General features: G+C 37.0%; 1 protein-coding gene and 1 long non-coding RNA gene across 2 annotated transcripts; one reads left to right on the forward strand and one right to left on the reverse strand.

Moving 5' to 3' along the window:
• The first annotated feature begins 10,224 nt into the window (after positions 1-10,224).
• Positions 10,225-17,790, forward strand: LOC133621943 (uncharacterized). Its single transcript, XM_061984418.1, has 2 exons — positions 10,225-10,456; positions 15,958-17,790. The coding sequence occupies exons 1-2, from the start codon at positions 10,371-10,373 to the stop codon at positions 16,538-16,540; spliced, it is 669 nt and encodes a 222-aa protein (XP_061840402.1). The 5' UTR covers positions 10,225-10,370; the 3' UTR covers positions 16,541-17,790.
• LOC133621944 (uncharacterized) lies at positions 17,146-19,253 on the reverse strand. The gene is made up of 2 exons (XR_009817715.2): positions 18,519-19,253; positions 17,146-18,130 (listed from the first exon to the last, which is right to left on the reverse strand). It is a non-coding gene; the product is annotated as an uncharacterized lncRNA (long non-coding RNA).
• Positions 19,254-20,182: the final 929 nt, after the last annotated feature.

Consider the following 20,182-nt stretch of genomic DNA (forward strand, 5'->3'; position numbering starts at 1 on the left):
TCAAGATAAATTTTTTTTTTCAAGGTTAAAAATGATTTTCAAGGTAAAAAAAATGATTTTCTAGGTAAACATTTTTTTTCAAGGTAAAAAATGATTTTCAAGGTAAAAAATGATTTTCAAGGTAAAAAATGATTTTCAAGGTAAAAAATTTTTTTCAAGGTAAATTTTTTTTTTCAACATTAAAAATGATTTTTTTTTAAAAGCTTCAAAAGGGTGTCAAACATTACAGTTCAACTATGTTCCTGTTAAACGCTGTTATACAGTATGTGCCTTGAGCTCTTATTTTGAAGGCGCTAAGAGCGGAAGTGATGACACGTTGTAGTGGAGCGGAGGTTTTTGAAAGAAGGTAAATAAAGTGGTCCTCGTGTAAACTGGAGCCTCCGTGTTTGTTATTTTGTAGTTTCATACAGTATAGGCGACATTTATAAACCCTCGGTTACAATAATCAAAAAAAAATTTAAAGTAAAATTTTTTTTTTCAAAGTTAAAAATGATTTTCAAGATAAAAAATGATTTTCAAGGTAAAAAATGATTTTCTAGGTAAAAAATGTTTTCAAGGTTAAAAATGATTTTCAAGGTAAAAAATGATTTTCAAGGTAAAATTTTCTTTCAAGGATAAAAATGATTTTCAAGGTAAAAAATGATTTTCAAGGTAAAAAATGATTTTCAAGGTAAAAAACAAATTTTAAGGTGAAAAACAATTTCAAGGTAAAAAATGATTTTCAAGGTAAAAAATTTTTTTCAAGATAAATTTTTTTTTTCAAGGTTAAACATGATTTTCAAGGTAAAAAAAAAATTTTAAGGTGAAAAAAAATTTTCAAGGTAAAAAATGATTTTCAAGGTAAAAAATGATTTTCAAGGTAAAAAAAAAATTTAAGGTAAAAAAAATTTTTCTAGGTAAATTTTTTTTTCCAACAGTACAAAATGATCACTTCTTTGCCGTTTGTCGCTTACCTGTTAAAAATGATTTTCAAGGTAAAATTTTTTTTTCAAGATAACATTTTTTTTTCAAGGTTAAACATGATTTTCAAGGTAAAAAATTATTTTCAAGGTAAAATAAAAATTTTAAGGTGAAAATAATTTTTCAAGGTAAAAAATGATTTTCAAGGTAAAAAATGATTTTCAAGGTAAAAAATGATTTTCAAGGTAAAAAAAATTTTTCAAGATAATTTTTTTTTTCAAGGTTAAAAATGATTTTCAAGGTAAAAAATGATTTTCTAGGTAAACATTTTTTTTCAAGGTAAAAAATGATTTTCAAGGTAAAAAATGATTTTCAAGGTAAATTTTTTTTTTCAACGTTAAAAATGATTTTTTTAAAAAGGGTGTCAAACATTACAGTTCAACAATTCTTACTGTACACTAGATATTGAATTAGTTCATATAAAACAAGGGTGTCCAAAATGTGGCCCCGGGGGCAGCTCGAGTTGTATTGGCCCGCAATGTTGTTGAGAAAAACCTGTAAAATAGTAAAAAAAAAATTAAAAAAAGAACAAAATGAGGCATTGTAATGAGAACAAAGCTGAAAATGTGAAAAGTCTAAGCACGTGAGGGAGTTTTGATATATATTTTTTAATGCTTCAAATTGACATCATAACTAATTGCCAGCTTTGTGTCATACGTGACAAATTCATATTATTATCAAAATGTCAGCTTGTTCACATTACATATTACATTTTTGTTTTTCCTCTTACATTTTTACTGTTTTTTTTTTTTTTGACAATATGTCGCAGGCCAACATAACCCCAGCTGATGTACGCAAATGGCCCCATGTCCTCACTTTGGACACCCCTGCAATGAGTCATAATAATCACCTATAAATTATAGCTATAACTCAAGTTATGTCTTTAAACATATGCCATGTCTGATTTTAGCATTTCTTTTTATAAAATAAAAACATATCAAAATGGCCCCCCCATACTTTGACTTTTTGTTTTGTGGCCCCGGGTGGAAAAAAGTTTGGACACCGCTTTTCTAAAACAATCGAGTTATTTGTCATAAATTGCAGTGGAAAGCCTGAAATGGCGTATTTTCACAAACGCTATTTTTGAGTTTATATAGATCACCGCCCAATATTGTGCTTATGGAACTGTTAATATAGCAGTTTGTAAACGGAATTAATTATAATTATGACAGCTCATAGATTTATTTTCCCCCCCCCCCGTTTTAGTGACAACAAAAGACTTTTTTTTTTTTTTTCCATCCATCCATCCATCTTCTTCCGCTTATCCGAGGTCGGGTCGCGGGCGCAGCAGCCTAAGCAGGGAAGCCCAGACTTCCCTCTCCCCAGCCACTTCGTCCAGCTCCTCCCGGGGGATCCCGAGGCGTTCCCAGGCCAGCCGGGAGACATAGTCTTCCCAACGTGTCCTGGGTCTTCCCCGTGGCCTCCTACCGGTCGGACGTGCCCGAAACACCTCCCTAGGGAGGCGTTCGGGTGGCATCCTGACCAGATGCCCGAACCACCTCATCTGACTCCTCTCCATGTGGAGGAGCAGCGGCTTTACTTTGAGCTCCCCCCGGATGACAGAGCTTCTCACCCTATCTCTAAGGGAGAGCCCCGCCACCCGGCGGAGGAAACTCATTTGGGCCGCTTGTACCCGTGATCTTGTCCTTTCGGTCATAACCCAAAGCTCATGACCATAGGTGAGGATGGGAACGTAGATCGACCGGTAAATCGAGAGCTTTGCCTTCCGGCTCAGCTCCTTCTTCACCACAACGGATCGATACAGCGTCCGCATTACTGAAGACGCCGCACCGATCCGCCTGTTGATCTCACGATCCACTCTTCCCTCACTCGTGAACAAGACTCCGAGGTACTTGAACTCCTCCACTTGGGGAAAGATCTCCTCCCCCAACCCGGAGATGGCACTCCACCCTTTTCCGGGAGAGAACCATGGACTCGGACTTGGAGGTGCTGATTCTCATCCCAGTCGCTTCACACTCGGCTGCGAACCGATCCAGTGAGAGCTGAAGATCTTGGCCGGAGGAAGCCATCAGGACCACATCATCTGCAAATAGCAGAGACCTAATCCTGCAGCCACCAAACCAGATCCCCTCAACGCCTTGACTGCGCCTAGGAATTCTGTCCATAAAAGTTCAGAACAGAATGGGTGACAAAGGGCAGCCTTGGCGGAGTCCAACCTTCACTGGAAACGTGTCCGACTTACTGCCGGCAATGCGGACCAAGCTCTGACACTGATCATACAGGGAGCGGACTGCCACAATCAGACAGTCCGTTACCCCATACTCTCTGAGCACTCCCCACAGGACTTCCCGGGGTACACGGTCGAATGCCTTCTCCAAGTCCACAAAACACATGTAGACTGGTTGGGCAAACTCCCATGCACCCTCAAGGACCCTGCCGAGAGTATAGAGCTGGTCCACAGTTCCACGACCAGGACGAAAACCACACTGTTCCTCCTGAATCCGAGGTTCGACTATCCGGCGTAGCCTCCTCTCCAGTACACCTGAATAGACCTTACCGGGAAGGCTGAGGAGTGTGATCCCACGATAGTTGGAACACACCCTCCGGTTCCCTTTCTTAAAGAGAGGAACCACCACCCCGGTCTGCCAATCCAGAGGTACCGCCCCCGATGTCCACGCGATGTTGCAGAGTCTTGTCAACCAAGACAGCCCCACAGCATCCAGAGCCTTAAGGAACTCCGGGCGGATCTCATCCACCCCCGGGGCCTTGCCACCGAGGAGCTTTTTAACTACCTCGGCAACCTCAGCCCCAGAAATAGGAGAGCCCACCACAGACTCCCCAGGCACTGCTTCCTCATAGGAAGACGTGCTGGTGGGATTGAGGAGGTCTTCGAAGTATTCCCTCCACCGATCCACAACATCCGCAGTCGAGGTCAGCAGAACACCATCCTCACCATACACGGTGTTGACACTGCACTGCTTCCCCTTCCTGAGGCGGCGGATGGTGGTCCAGAATTGCTTCGAAGCCGTCCGGAAGTCTTTTTCCATGGCCTCCCCGAACTCCTCCCATGTCCGAGTTTTTGCCTCCGCGACCGCTGAAACCGCACACCGCTTGGCCTGTCGGTACCTGTCCGCTGCCTCAGGAGTCCCATGAGCCAAAAGAACCCGATAGGACTCCTTCTTCAGCTTGACGGCATCCCTCACCGCCGGCGTCCACCAACGGGTTCTAGGATTACCGCCACGACAGGCACCAACTACCTTGCGGCCACTAAATGATTAATAAAAATGAAATTAAAAAAGGTATTCTTCTGCATTCCCGAACTGACAAAAAAGTTCGGTGTGGATTTTTCCGGGTGAAGGCGTCATTATGGTGCAAAACCACTTCTGTACTGTAGATGTCAGTCATGCTATCCTAGTGAGACATTAACCGTAGAAGAAGAAAGCAGCAGCTAACGTGTTAGCATTTCTAGTTTTTTTGCGGAATTAGCGACGATTATGACAACGAAAGACAATTTTATCTTTTTTAAATGATTAATAATGTAACCGAGGGTTTATATATGTCGCCTATACTGGATTAAACTACAAAATAAACACGGAGGGTCCAGTTTTACACGAGGACCACTTTTATTTCCTTTGTTTTCAAACTCCGCTCCACCACTTCCGCCTTCAAAATAAGAGCTCAAGGCATATACTGTATAACAGCTTATAACAGGAACTTAACATCACGAAGAGGCAAGTCCATAAAAACAGGTTACATTAATAATAATGAAATTAAATGTATTGTTCTGCATTCCCGAACTGACAAAAAAAAACTTTTTAAACATAAACAGTCGGTGTGGCTTCTTCCGGGTAAATAAAGCAAGTGTTGTTAGGGTGTAACACCACTTCTGTACTCTAGATGGCAGTCATGTATCCTAGTGAGACATTAACCGTAGAAGAAGAAAGCAGCAGCTAACGTGTTAGCATTTCTCGTTTTTTTTTGCGGAATTAGCGACGATTATGACAACGAAAGACAATTTTATCTTTTTTAAATGATTAATAATGTAACCGAGGGTTTATATATGTCGCCTATACTGGATAAAACTACAAAATAAACACGGAGGCTCCAGTTTTACACGAGGACCACTTTTATTTCCTTTGTTTTCAAACTCCGCTCCACCACTTCCGCCTTCAAAATAAGAGCTCAAGGCATATACTGTATAACAGGAACTTAACATCACAAAGAGGCAAGTCCATAAAAACAGGTTACATTAATAATAATGAAATTAAATGTATTGTTCTGCATTCCCGAACTGACAAAAAAAACGTTTTAAACATAAACAGTCGGTGTGGCTTTTTCCGGGTGAAGAAGGCAAGCGTCATTATGGTGCAATACCACTTCTGTACTCTAGATGTCAGTCATGCTATCCTAGTGAGGCGTAGAAGAAGAAAGCATTTCTCGGTTTTTTTTGCGGAATTAGCGACGATTATGACAACAAAAGACAATTTTATCTTTTTTAAATGATTAATAATGTAACCGAGGGTTTATATATGTCGCCTATACTGGATAAAACTACACAATAAACACGGAGGCTCCAGTTTTACACGAGGACCACTTTTATTTCCTTTGTTTTCAAACTCCGCTCCACCACTTCCGCCTTCAAAATAAGAGCTCAAGGCATATATTGTATAACAGGAACTTAACATCACAAAGAGGCAAGTCCATAAAAACAGGTTACATTAATAATAATGAAATTAAATGTATTGTTCTGCATTCCCGAACTGACAAAAAAAAACGTTTTAAACATAAACAGTCGGTGTGGCTTTTTCCGGGTGAAGAAGGCAAGCGTCATTATGGTGCAATACCACTTCTGTACTCTAGATGTCAGTCATGCTATCCTAGTGAGGCGTAAACCGTAGAAGAAGAAAGCATTTCTCGGTTTTTTTTTTGCGGAATTAGCGACGATTATGACAACGAAAGACAATTTTATCTTTTTTAAATGATTAATAATGTAACCGAGGGTTTATATATGTCGCCTATACTGGATAAAACTACAAAATAAACACGGAGGCTCCAGTTTTACACGAGAACCACTTTTATTTCCTTTGTTTTCAAACTCCGCTCCACCACTTCCGCCTTCACAATAAGAGCTGAAGGCATATACTGACAGCTTATAACAGGAACTTAACATCACAAAGAGGCAAGTCCATAAAAACAGGTTACATTAATAATAATGAAATTAAATGTATTGTTCTGCATTCCCGAACTGACAAAAAAAAAACTTTTTAAACATAAACAGTCGGTGTGGCTTCTTCCGGGTAAATAAAGCAAGTGTTGTTAGGGTGTAATACCACTTCTGTACTCTAGATGGCAGTCATGCTATCCGAGTGAGGCGTTAACCGTAGAAGAAGCAGCAGCTAACGTGTTGGCATGTCTCGTTTTTTGCGGAATTAGCGACGATTATGACAACGAAAGACAATTTTATCTTTTTTAAATGATTAATAATGTAACCGAGGGTTTATATATGTCGCCTATACTGGATAAAACTACACAATAAACACGGAGGCTCCAGTTTTACACGAGGACCACTTTTACTTCCTTTGTTTTCAAACTCCGCTCCACCACTTCCGCCTTCAAAATAAGAGCTCAAGGCATATACTGACAGCTTATAACAGGAACTTAACATCACTAAGAGGCATGTCCATAAAAATAGGTTACATTAATAATAATGAAATTAAATGTATTGTTCTGCATTCCCGAACTGACAAAAAAAACGTTTTAAACATAAACAGTCGGTGTGGCTTCTTCCGGGTAAATAAAGCAAGTGTTGTTAGGGTGTAATACCACTTCTGTACTCTAGATGGCAGTCATGCTATCCGAGTGAGGCGTAAACCGTAGAAGAAGAAAGCAGCAGCTAACGTGTTAGCATTTCTCGTTTTTTTGCGGAATTAGCGACGATTATGACAACAAAAGACAATTTTATCTTTTTTAAATGATTAATAATGTAACCGAGGGTTTATATATGTCGCCTATACTGGATAAAACTACACAATAAACACGGAGGCTCCAGTTTTACACGAGGACCACTTCTATTTCGTTTGTTTTCAAACTCCACTTCCGCTTAGCGCCTTCAAAATAAGAGCTCAAAGCATATACTGTATAACAGCTTATAACAGGAACTTAACATCACGAAGAGGCAATTCCATAAAAACAGGTTACATTAATAATAATGAAATTAAATGTATTGTTCTGCATTCCCGAACTGACAAAAAAAACCTTTTTAAACATAAACAGTCGGTGTGGTTTCTTCCGGGTAAATAAAGCAAGTGTTGTTAGGGTGTAATACCACTTCTGTACTCTAGATGGCAGTCATGCTATCCGAGGAGGCGTAAACCGTAGAAGAAGCAGCAGCTAACGTGTTAGCATGTCTCGTTTTTTGCGGAATTAGCGACGATTATGACAACAAAAGACAACTTTATCTTTTTTAAATGATTAATAATGTAACCGAGGGTTTATATATGTCGCCTATACTGGATACAACTACACAATAAACACGGAGGCTCCAGTTTTACAGGAGGACCACTTTTATTTCGTTTGTTTTCAAACTCCACTTCCGCTTAGCGCCTTCAAAATAAGAGCTCAAGGCATATACTGTATAACAGCTTATAACAGGAACTTAACATCACGAAGAGGCAAGTCCATAAAAAACAGCTTACATTAATAATACTGAGATTAAATGTATTGTTCTGCATTCCCGAACTGACAAAAAAAAACTTTTTAAACATAAACAGTCGGTGTGGCTTTTTCCGGGTAAATAAAGCAAGTGTTGTTAGGGTGTAATACCACTTCTGTACTCTAGATGGCAGTCATGCTATCCGAGTGAGGTGTTAACCGTAGAAGAAGCAGCAGCTAACGTGTTAGCATGTCTCGTTTTTTGCGGAATTAGCGACGATTATGACAACAAAAGACAATTTTATCTTTTTTAAATGATTAATAATGTAACCGAGGGTTTATATATGTCGCCTATACTGGATAAAACTACACAATAAACACGGAGGCTCCAGTTTTACACGAGGACCACTTTTATTTCGTTTGTTTTCAAACTCCACTTCCGCTTAGCGCCTTCAAAATAAGAGCTCAAGGCATATACTGTATAACAGCTTATAACAGGAACTTAACATGACAAAGAGGCAAGTCCATAAAAACAGGTTACATTAATAATAATGAAATTAAATATATTGTTCTGCATTCCCGAACTGACAAAAAAAACGTTTTAAACATAAACAGTCGGTGTGGCTTTTTCCGGGTAAATAAAGCAAGCGTTGTTAGGGTGTAATACCACTTCTGTACTCTAGATGGCAGTCATGCTATCCGAGTGAGGCGTTAACCGTAGAAGAAGCAGCAGCTAACGTGTTAGCATGTCTCGTTTTTTGCGGAATTAGCGACGATTATGACAACAAAAGACAATTTTATCTTTTTTAAATGATTAATAATGTAACCGAGGGTTTATATATGTCGCCTATACTGGATAAAACTACACAATAAACACGGAGGCTCCAGTTTTACACGAGGACCACTTTTATTTCGTTTGTTTTCAAACTCCACTTCCGCTTAGCGCCTTCAAAATAAGAGCTCAAGGCGTATACTGTATAACAGCTTATAACAGGAACTTAACATCACAAAGAGGCAAGTCCATAAAAAACAGCTTACATTAATAATACTGAGATTAAATGTATTGTTCTGCATTCCCGAACTGACAAAAAAAAACTTTTTAAACATAAACAGTCGGTGTGGCTTCTTCCGGGTAAATAAAGCAAGTGTTGTTAGGGTGTAATACCACTTCTGTACTCTAGATGGCAGTCATGCTATCCGAGTGAGGCGTTAACCGTAGAAGAAGAAAGCAGCAGCTAACGTGTTAGCATTTCTCGTTTTTTGCGGAATTAGCGACGATTATGACAACAAAAGACAATTTTATCTTTTTTAAATGATTGATAATGTAACCGAGGGTTTATATATGTCGCCTATACTGGATAAAACTACACAATAAACACGGAGGCTCCAGTTTTACACGAGGACCACTTTTATTTCCTTTGTTTTCAAACTCCGCTCCACCACTTCCGCCTTCAAAATAAGAGCTCAAGGCATATATTGTATAACAGGAACTTAACATCACAAAGAGGCAAGTCCATAAAAACAGGTTACATTAATAATAATGAAATTAAATGTATTGTTCTGCATTCCCGAACTGACAAAAAAAAACGTTTTAAACATAAACAGTCGGTGTGGCTTTTTCCGGGTGAAGAAGGCAAGCGTCATTATGGTGCAATACCACTTCTGTACTCTAGATGTCAGTCATGCTATCCTAGTGATGCGTAAACCGTAGAAGAAGAAAGCATTTCTCGGTTTTTTTTTGCGGAATTAGCGACGATTATGACAACAAAAGACAATTTTATCTTTTTTAAATGATTAATAATGTAACTGAGGGTTTATATATGTCGCTTATACTGGATAAAACTACAAAATAAACACGGAGGCTCCAGTTTTACACGAGGACCACTTTTATTTCCTTTGTTTTCAAACTCCGCTCCACCACTTCCGCCTTCAAAATAAGAGCTCAAGGCATATACTGTATAACAGCTTATAACAGGAACTTAACATCACGAAGAGGCAAGTCCATAAAAACAGGTTACATTAATAATAATGAAATTAAATGTATTGTTCTGCATTCCCGAACTGACAAAAAAAAACTTTTTAAACATAAACAGTCGGTGTGGCTTCTTCCGGGTAAATAAAGCAAGTGTTGTTAGGGTGTAATACCACTTTTGTACTCTAGATGGCAGTCATGCTATCCGAGTGAGGCGTTAACCGTAGAAGAAGCAGCAGCTAATGTGTTAGCATTTCTCGTTTTTTTGCGGAATTAGCGACGATTATGACAACAAAAGACAATTTTATCTTTTTTAAATGATTAATAATGTAACCGAGGGTTTATATATGTCGCCTATACTGGATAAAACTACACAATAAACACGGAGGCTCCAGTTTTACACGAGGACCACTTTTATTTCGTTTGTTTTCAAACTCCACTTCCGCTTAGCGCCTTCAAAATAAGAGCTCAAGGCATATACTGTATAACAGCTTATAACAGGAACTTAACATCACAAAGAGGCACGTCCATAAAAAACAGCTTACATTAATAATACTGAGATTAAATGTATTGTTCTGCATTCCCGAACTGACAAAAAAAACTTTTTAAACATAAACAGTCATTAAACATTAGGGTGTAATACCACTTTTGTACTCTAGATGGCAGTCATGCTATCCGAGTGAGGCGTTAACCGTAGAAGAAGCAGCAGCTAACGTGTTAGCATGTGTCGTTTTTTGCGGAATTAGCGACGATTAAAACCTATTGGTTCGATATTTTGCATTATGCGTTAATATATATATATTTTTCAACCAACATACCGGTAAACATGGAGGCTCTGGTCGGATACAGCGGGTCGTCGTCGGAGTCTGACGGCGACGAGGAGCCGTCTGTCTGCAAGAATGATGGCGGAAGGTAAATTAAAGCACAATTATTTGCTCCTGCAGGCCAATTATTTCTACTAAATATGCCAGATCTTCTGTTTGTTTCTTTCCGATCTGATACAGAGTAAAATTCAGGCTAAAAAGTAGTTCCTAGCATGTAGACAAGACCTTAATGATAGAGTTACTTGTTCCTGTTGATATACATTCTCACATAACTGAAGTATCGATATTGTGCTTTGAGAATCGATATAAGAGCCTAAGTATCATGTGTGGACATTTCAGTATCGATCCGCACATCGCCGATGTCAAACTGGAGGCCCGGGGCCATTTTTGGCCCGCCACTTCATTTTATGTGGCCTGGGAATAAAATACGTCCATCTTTTCTATCTAAATGTATTCACTCTTACAATTTTGACAGAGAAAACACACACATTTTAAACATATGTAATATTGCAACAAATATAATACAGTCCAAACATCCATCCAGTTTCTACCGCTTGTCCCTTTCGGGGTCGCAGGGGGTGCTGGAGCCTATCCCGGCTACATTCAGGCATACATTTTTAGTTCAATTAAAAACAAATACCAAGATATCTGTTACCCATCCAATTGTACGCTGTAAAAATGACAATGACTTTGCGATACTGTTACAGTTTTCCATTTACTGTAACACACTGTAGATTTTATGATAAGAAAACTAGCAGTTCAGTTGCCAGAATTTTACAGTCAAAAAACTGTTGCACATTTTTTCCATTTAATTGTAATAAAAAATAACTATAGTTTTTACTGTAAAAAAACCCCAACTAAATTGGCAACTCAGTTGCCAGAATTTTTGTCAAAAAGTTGCAGCTTTTTTTCCCCATTTATTGTAATAAAACATAATAGTTTTACTGTTAAAAAAAATCTAAACCGGCAGTTCAGTTGCCAGAATTTTACAGTCAAAAAACTGTTGCACATTTTTTCCATTTATTGTAATAAAAAATAACTAGTTTTTACTGTAAAAAAAAAAAACCTAAACTGGAAATTCAGTTGCCAGAATTTTACAGTCAAAACTGTTGCACATTTTTTCCATTTATTGTAATTAAAAAAAACTGTAGTTTTTACTATAAAAAACCCCCTAAACTGGCAGTTCAGTTGCCAGAATTTTACAGTCAAAAAACTGTTGCACATTTTTTCCATTTAATTGTAATAAAAAACAACTAGTTTTTACTGTAAAAAAAACAAACAACTAAATTGGCAACTCAGTTGCCAGAATTTTTGTCAAAAAGTTGCAGCGCTTTTTTTTTCCATTTATTGTAATAAAACATAATAGTTTTACTGTTAAAAAAAACCTAAACCGGCAGTTCAGTTGCCAGAATTTTACAGTCAAAAAACTGTTGCACATTTTTTCCATTTATTGTAATAAAAAAATAACTAGTTTTTACTGTAAAAAAAAACAAACTTAAATTGGCAACTCAGTTGCCAGAATTTTACAGTTAAAAATTGTTGCACACTTTTTCCATTTATTGTAATAAAAAATAAGTAGTTTTTACTGTAAAAAAAACCTAAACTGAAAATTCAGTTGCCAGAATTTTACAGTCAAAAAACTGTTGCACATTTTTTCCATTTAATTGTAATAAAAAATAACTATAGTTTTTACTGTAAAAAAAACCAACTAAATTGGCAACTCAGTTGCCAGAATTTTACAGTCAAAAAAACTGTTGCATTTTTTCCATTTATTGTGATAAAAAATAACTAGTTTTTACTGTAAAAAAAACAACAACCATAAATTGGCAACTCAGTTGCCAAAATTTTAGTTAAAAATTGTTGCACTTTTTCCATTTATTGTAATAAAAAATAACTAGTTTTTACTGTAAAAAAAAAAAAAACCTAAACTGGAAATTCAGTTGCCAGAATTGTAGTCAAAACTGTTACACATTTTTTCCATTTATTGTAATAAAAAAAACTGTAGTTTTTACTGTAAAAAAAAAACCCTAAACTGGCAGTTCAGTTGCCAGAATTTTACAGTCAAAAAACTGTTGCACATTTTTTCCATTTAATTGTAATAAAAAATAACTATAGTTTTTACTGTAAAAAAACCCCAACTAAATTGGCAACTCAGTTGCCAGAATTTTAGTCAAAAAGTTGTAGCGCATTTTTTCCATTTATTGTAATAAAACATAATAGTTTTACTGTTAAAAAACCTAAACCGGCAGTTCAGTTGCCAGAATTTTACAGTCAAAAAACTGTTGCACATTTTTTCCATTTATTGTAATAAATAACTAGTTTTTACTGTAAAAAAAAAAAAAAAAACCTTAAATTGGCAACTCAGTTGCCAAAATTTTACAGTTAAAAATGGTTGCACTTTTTCCATTTATTGTATTAAATAACTAGTTTTTACTGTAAAAAAAAAAACCTAAACTGGAAATTCAGTTGTCAGAATTTTACAGTCAAAACTGTTGCACATTTTTTTCCATTTATTGTAATAAAAAAAAACTGTAGTTTTTACTGTAAAAAAACCCCTAAACTGGCAGTTCAGTTGCCAGAATTGTAGTCAAAAAACTGTTGCACATTTTTTCCATTTAATTGTAATAAAAAATAACTATAGTGTTTACTGTAAAAAAAAAAAAAACTAAATTGGCAACTCAGTTGCCAGAATTTTAGTCAAAAAGTTGTAGCGCATTTTTTCCATTTATTGTAATAAAACATAATAGTTTTACTGTTAAAAAAACCTAAACCGGCAGTTCAGTTGCCAGAATTTTACAGTCAAAAAACTGTTGCACATTTTTTCCATTTATTGTAATAATAAATAACTAGTTTTTACTGTAAAAAAAAACCAACCTTAAATTGGAAACTCAGTTGCCAAAATTTTACAGTTAAAAATTGTTACACTTTTTCCATTTATTGTAATAAAAAATAACTAGTTTTTACTGTAAAAAAAAAACTAAACTGGAAATTCAGTTGCCAGAATTTTACAGTCAAAACGGTTGCACATTTTTTCCATTTATTGTAATAAAACACAATAGTTTTACTGTTAAAAAAACCTAAACCGGCAGTTCAGTTGCCAGAATTTTACAGTCAAAAAACTGTTGCACATTTTTTCCATTTAATTGTAATAAAAAATAACTATAGTTTTTACTGTAAAAAAACAACAACTAAATTGGCAACTCAGTTGCCAGAATTTTAGTCAAAAAGTTGTAGCGCATTTTTTCCATTTATTGTAATAAAACATAATAGTTTTACTGTTAAAAAAACCTAAACCGGCAGTTCAGTTGCCAGAATTTTACAGTCAAAAAACTGTTGCACATTTTTTCCATTTATTGTAATAATAAATAACTAGTTTTTACTGTAAAAAAAACCAACCTTAAATTGGAAACTCAGTTGCCAAAATTTTACAGTTAAAAATTGTTACACTTTTTCCATTTATTGTAATAAAAAATAACTAGTTTTTACTGTAAAAAAAAAACTAAACTGGAAATTCAGTTGCCAGAATTTTACAGTCAAAACGGTTGCACATTTTTTCCATTTATTGTAATAAAACACAATAGTTTTACTGTTAAAAAAACCTAAACTGGCAGTTCAGTTGCCAGAATTTTACAGTCAAAAAACTGTTGCACATTTTTTCCATTTAATTGTAATAAAAAATAACTATAGTTTTTACTGTAAAAAAACAACAACTAAATTGGCAACTCAGTTGCCAGAATTTTAGTCAAAAAGTTGTAGCGCATTTTTTCCATTTATTGTAATAAAACATAATAGTTTTACTGTTAAGAAAACCTAAACCGGCAGTTCAGTTGCCAGAATTTTACAGTCAAAAAACTGTTGCACATTTTTTCCATTTATTGTAATAATAAATAACTAGTTTTTACTGTAAAAAAAACAACCTTAAATTGGCAACTCAGTTGCCAAAATTTTACAGTTAAAAATTGTTGCACTTTTTCCATTTATTGTAATAAAAAATAACTAGTTTTTACTGTAAAAAAAAAAACCTAAACTGGAAATTCAGTTGCCAGAATTTTACAGTCAAAACTGTTGCACATTTTTTCCATTTATTGTAATAAAAAAAACCTGTAGTTTTTACTGTAAAAAAACCCCTAAACTGGCAGTTCAGTTGCCAGAATTTTACAGTCAAAAAACTGTTGCACATTTTTTCCATTTAATTGTAATAAAAAATAACTATAGTTTTTACTGTAAAAAAAAACAACTAAATTGGCAACTCAGTTGCCAGAATTTTAGTCAAAAAGTTGTAGCGCATTTTTTCCATTTATTGTAATAAAACATAATAGTTTTACTGTTAAAAAAAACCTAAACCGGCAGTTCAGTTGCCAGAATTTTACAGTCAAAAAACTGTTGCACATTTTTTCCATTTATTGTAATAACTAGTTTTTACTGTAAAAAAAAAACAACCTTAAATTGGAAACTCAGTTGCCAAAATTTTACAGTTAAAAATTGTTGCACTTTTTCCATTTATTGTAATAAAAAATAACTAGTTTTTACTGTAAAAAAAAAAAAAACCTAAACTGGAAATTCAGTTGCCAGAATTTTAGTCAAAACTGTTGCACATTTTTTCCATTTGTTGTAATAAAAAAAACTGTAGTTTTTACTGTAAAAAAAACCCTAAACTGGCAGCTCAGTTGTCAGAATTGTACTTGTTTACTGTTATATGCTGTAAAACTATTGTTTATTTTTAAGGTAAAATTCTCACACTGGTATAAGAGCTGCATTCATTAAATTTTCAGTGTAAAAACATTTTTCATCATATATTTTCCACACTATATATGCTGTGAAATGAGGTATTTACACAAATATTCTGTAAATGTTTATTTACGTACCTTAATTGTTTCCAAACGGTGTCTGTAACACGGCAGTAAAACGGATGATCAAACAAAACAGAAGTTATGGTCATGGAGCCACTAGTATCAGCTACACAGACTCAATAACTCCACGGTGACATTTTGGTGAAAAACCAAAACAACAAGAATGCTATTGTAAGTTAATAATACTAACAAAGACACTAGTTCATGTTAGCATATCAGCTAATGCTAAAGTTTCAGTTTCATATTGTAAAACTTCCAAAAGTTGCTCGGAGTGATGAATGAAGAATCCACAAGAGTAGAAACGCTAGGGACGGCTACAAGATGGAACGGCACTTCTACTTCCGGTTGAAAGCGCTAAGTGGAAGGACGCTGCAGCACCTCCAGTGACGAACAGTAGCACACATTTTCAGTGCATTTTCTCGTTTTTACCTATTTGCATTCTGGCCGTCAGCCAGGAAAAAGCCATAAATTAGCCGCACCGTTTTCTAAGCCGCGGGGTTCAAGGCGTAGGAAAAAAGTAGCGTCTTATAGTCCGGATTCAATGGTAATAATCCGTTTATTTACATAGTCACTCGCGCCTCAAAGGGCTTCACAAACTCACGACGACATCCCTGATCTGTCCCCACATCCGGGCAAGGAAAAACTCCAAAAGCCAGGGAACGCACGGCAATAATCCTCATACATGAATGTATTATTTACTGTTACTGGTTAGTTATCTTCTAATGCTGCTTTTCCAAAGGGACCTCCTCCACGGGGCAGCACCCGACTCAAAGACGAGGAACTTCTTACTGGAGCCCGCGTCCAGCGAGTCCGATCAGTCCGACCACGAGGGTCCACTCCCGGCGCCACCCAAACCACGTCCGGCCGCTCCACCCCCCGCGTACAAGCTGCCCCCGCCCCGCCTGCAAGCCTGCACGGAGAGCAGCGTGTTCGCCAACCCCTTCAAGGCGCAGGCGGAGCGGAAGCTGAGCGCCCTGCAGAAACACGTGCCGCTCACCGTGCACGCCAAGCCCTCGCAGATCGGCGGCAAGAGGATCTGTGCCGCGTACAGGAAGGACGGACGATGCCGATTCGGCATCAAGTGCAAGTTCGCGCACGACAGCGATCTTCAGACGGCGGCCGTCGCCCCCGGCGACCGCCGTCCGGCCGAGGGCGGGCCGGGCGTCTCCGACGAGCCTCGGCGAGAGGCGGCGCCGGAAGGGTCGGAAGGTCAGCGGGGCAAGAAGAGGAGGGTGGGCGTGAGCGACACGCTGATCCCGCCCAAAAAAGCCATGAAGCAGTACAAAATGCTGAGGGGCAAAGAAAAACTCAACATGTACTGAGAAATAAATACTGTTAGGACTTTTATTTACAGCTGATGACTAAACATGTCCTGTACTAAATATGTACAGTACAAGATATTACTACTACTGACATCCTTCACTCTATATATTCATCGTTATATACACAGGAGTCCTCCCTCCTTAATTGGTTCCAGACCTTTCTTTTGCAAAGTAGGAATCAAATATTTTCTGCATTTTTTTTTTTTTTTATAAATAAGAATCCATTTTTAAGATCAGTTTTAGGCCCATATTTCACTTGCTCAGTTCATTTATTTTCACTCCCCAACGTGAATATTGACTTATCCATCTGTATGTGCCAAGATAAACGCCATTACGCTATTGCCTGAATAGAGTTTTAAAAACTCAATTTAAAACCTCTAAAGGCCTAGTGGCCACATGCGTGGACAGCACCTGTAAGCTCTTGTGTACACTACTGAATTGGGGTCTTATGGCCACGTATGTGGACACTTATACTGCCATCTGGTGGTGTCAGAAGAGTATAACATACAATGGAATTTGGGGGGAAAAGTGTAAAAATAAGAATTAGCATGTCACTAAACATGAAGTACACGTGTGTGTACTTATGGACTAAGTACATCATATCAAAAGATGATTCTTAGTTTTTATTCTAATTAGGGTCCAATAAGCCCAAATAGCAAAGAGAAATAAAAAAATTGCATGTAAACAAACATCTTGGGCCTTAAGAGGTTAAAATAAGACTTTTTGCAATACGTTTTGAGGCCATGCAACCAGAAATATATTTTCCAACCTGTAACCCGTTTTGAAAAAGTTCCACCTGTAAGCTCTTATTTCCAAAATGGTGTACACTACTGAATTGGGGTCTTATGGCCACGTATGTGGACACTTATACTGCCATCTGGTGGTGTCAGAAGAGTATAACATACAATGGAATTTGGGGGGAAAAGTGTAAAAATAAGAATTAGCATGTCACTAAACATGAAGTACACGTGTGTGTACTTATGGACTAAGTACATCATATCAAAAGATGATTCTTAGTTTTTATTCTAATTAGGGTCGAATAAGCCCAAATAGCAAAGAGAAATAAAAAAATTGCATGTAAACAAACATCTTGGGCCTTAAGAGGTTAAAATAAGACTTTTTGCAATACGTTTTGAGGCCATGCAACCAGAGAGATATTTTCCAACCTGTAACCCGTTTTGAAAAAGTTCCACCTGTAAGCTCTTATTTCCAAAATGGTGTACACTACTGAATTGGGGTCTTATGGCCACTTATGTGGACACTTATACTGCCATCTGGTGGTGTCAGAAGAGTATAACATACAATGGAATTTGGGGGGGAAAGTGTAAAAATAAGAACTAGCATGTCCTTAAACATGAAGTACACGTTTGTGTACTTCTGGACTAAGTACATCATATCAAAAGATGATTCTTAGTTTTTATTCTAATTAGGGTCGAATAAGCCCAAATAGCGAAGATACATTTAAAAAAAGCATGTAAACAAACAGCTTGGGCCTTAAGAGGTTAAAATAAGACTTTTTGCAATACGTTTTGAGGCCATGCAACCAGAAATATATTTTCCAACCTGTAACCCGTTTTGAAAAAGTTCCACCTGTAAGCTCTTATTTCCAAAATGGTGTACACTACTGAATTGGGGTCTTATGGCCACTTATGTGGACACTTATACTGCCATCTGGTGGTGTCAGAAGAGTATAACATACAATGGAATTTGGGGGGAAATGTGTAAAAATAAGAACTAGCATGTCCTTAAACATGAAGTACACGTTTGTGTACTTATGGACTAAGTACATATCAAAAGATGATTCTTAGTTTTTATTCTAATTAGGGTCGAATAAGCCCAAATAGCAAAGAGAAATAAAAAAAATTGCTTGTAAACAAACAGCTTGGGCCTTAAGAGGTTAAAATAAGACTTTTTGCAATACGTTTTGAGGCCATGCAACCAGAAATATATTTTCCAACCCGTTTTGACAAAGTTCCACTATGACAAATCAAACATTGCAAGAAGAGAATTGATTCTGAATGGAGTTGTGAGCTGCCCGTCATTTTTCATGTGACTTTTGTAGCTGTATGTGAAAATGGCGCCGCTAAAGTGTCAGCCGGTTGCAACAGCTCCGTGCTTTTATGTCTTCCTTAGTTGTTTTTAATGTTTCCCTTTTGAATTGATTAACGTGGACCGCGACTTAAACAAGTTGAAAAACTTATTGGAGTGTTACCATTTAGTGGTCAATTGTAGGGAATATGTACTGTACAATCTACTAATAAAAGTTTCAATCAATCAATCAATCAATGGTTTTAACCCCAACAAGGTGGCAGAACTTCAGCTTTTAATACTTTTTGTGGACTTTTTGAATCTGCACTGCAACAAAATCATTTCCCCATCGTGATATAAATAAGGGTGCACAAAAAAATAATTCACATCTGAATCACGATTTGTATCCTGAATCGATTCATAATTTTGATAAATATTATTTATCAGAATCAATTTAAAATTAAAGCTGCAAGCAGCATTGGTCGGGCCCGCATATTTGGCAGGTGCTAGTCCTAAATGTCCCAATACTTTTGTCCAGTGATAGTCCTAAGTGTCCCAATACTTTTGTCTACTTTTAGTCTGAAGTGTCCCAAGACTTTTGTCTAGTGTACCTACGTTGTCTGCATTGTGTGGGCACGCTGGTGCTTCCTGCTTTTAAGCAGCAGCATCAGCGCAGCGGGTCTTTGAAGGGTCATAAAATCAAAACCGGAGCAGTTAGAAAAAAAGCGCTTCTGTCATTGTAATCACAAGGGTTCAATCTCTCTCCTGTGTTAGTTGGAAGGCGAAAAGACAAACGCGCTCAGAGGAGATAGTTTTTGAAGGAAGGTGACCGGTTTTTACAAAAAATTTGTTTTGAAGGGGGAATAGCAAACTTCCTGTTGATTTTTGCTGGGGGTTGTCAATTTATGAAATGGAGGTCTAAGTGAGACCTACATAGAGGTTTTTGTTTCATGTCTCTCCGACCTTCCCAGTGGGAGTTACAGGCAGTTTTGTCCGTTTTTTCATCCGAGGAGCAGTTTTTTGTGCGTTTCATAAAAAAATTGCGCTAGAGCACAATTTTGAGATTTGGGGTTAGGTTTTTTTATTAGATCGCAATTTTTGCCAGTCCTGATGTGTGTGTTAAGTTCGGTGAGTTTTGAAGCATGTTAAGGGGGTCAAATTACAGCTCAAAGAGGCAAAAGTGACTGTTTTTAGTACTTTTTTGTCTTGAAGGGGGAATTGCCAACTTCCTGTTGATTTTAGCCCGAGGATGTACAATTATGAGAACTTGGTCTAAGTCAGACCTACATAGAGGATTTCGTTTCATGTTTTTCCGACCTTCCTAGTGGGAGTTACAGGCAGTCTAGTTTTTTTTTTCCTAGGGGGCGCTAGAGCGCAATTTTGATTTTTGCGGTTCGTTTTTTTAATTAAAAGACCATTTTCGCAGGTCCTGATGTGTGGGTCAAATATGGTGAGTTTTGAAGCATGTTAAGTGGGTCGGCGGAGGAATAATAATACCTTACAAATTCAATAGGTCCTTATGTCTCCCTGTGGGAGTCCTTATACAATGGGCCATGCGGGCCCTAAAAATAAGTTTTTAGGTCATCTTCATGCAACCAGAAGCTCTTTTGTTTC

The sequence above is a fragment of the Nerophis lumbriciformis genome, linkage group LG25, assembly GCF_033978685.3.
Source record: "Nerophis lumbriciformis linkage group LG25, RoL_Nlum_v2.1, whole genome shotgun sequence".
NCBI lineage: Eukaryota > Metazoa > Chordata > Actinopteri > Syngnathiformes > Syngnathidae > Nerophis > Nerophis lumbriciformis.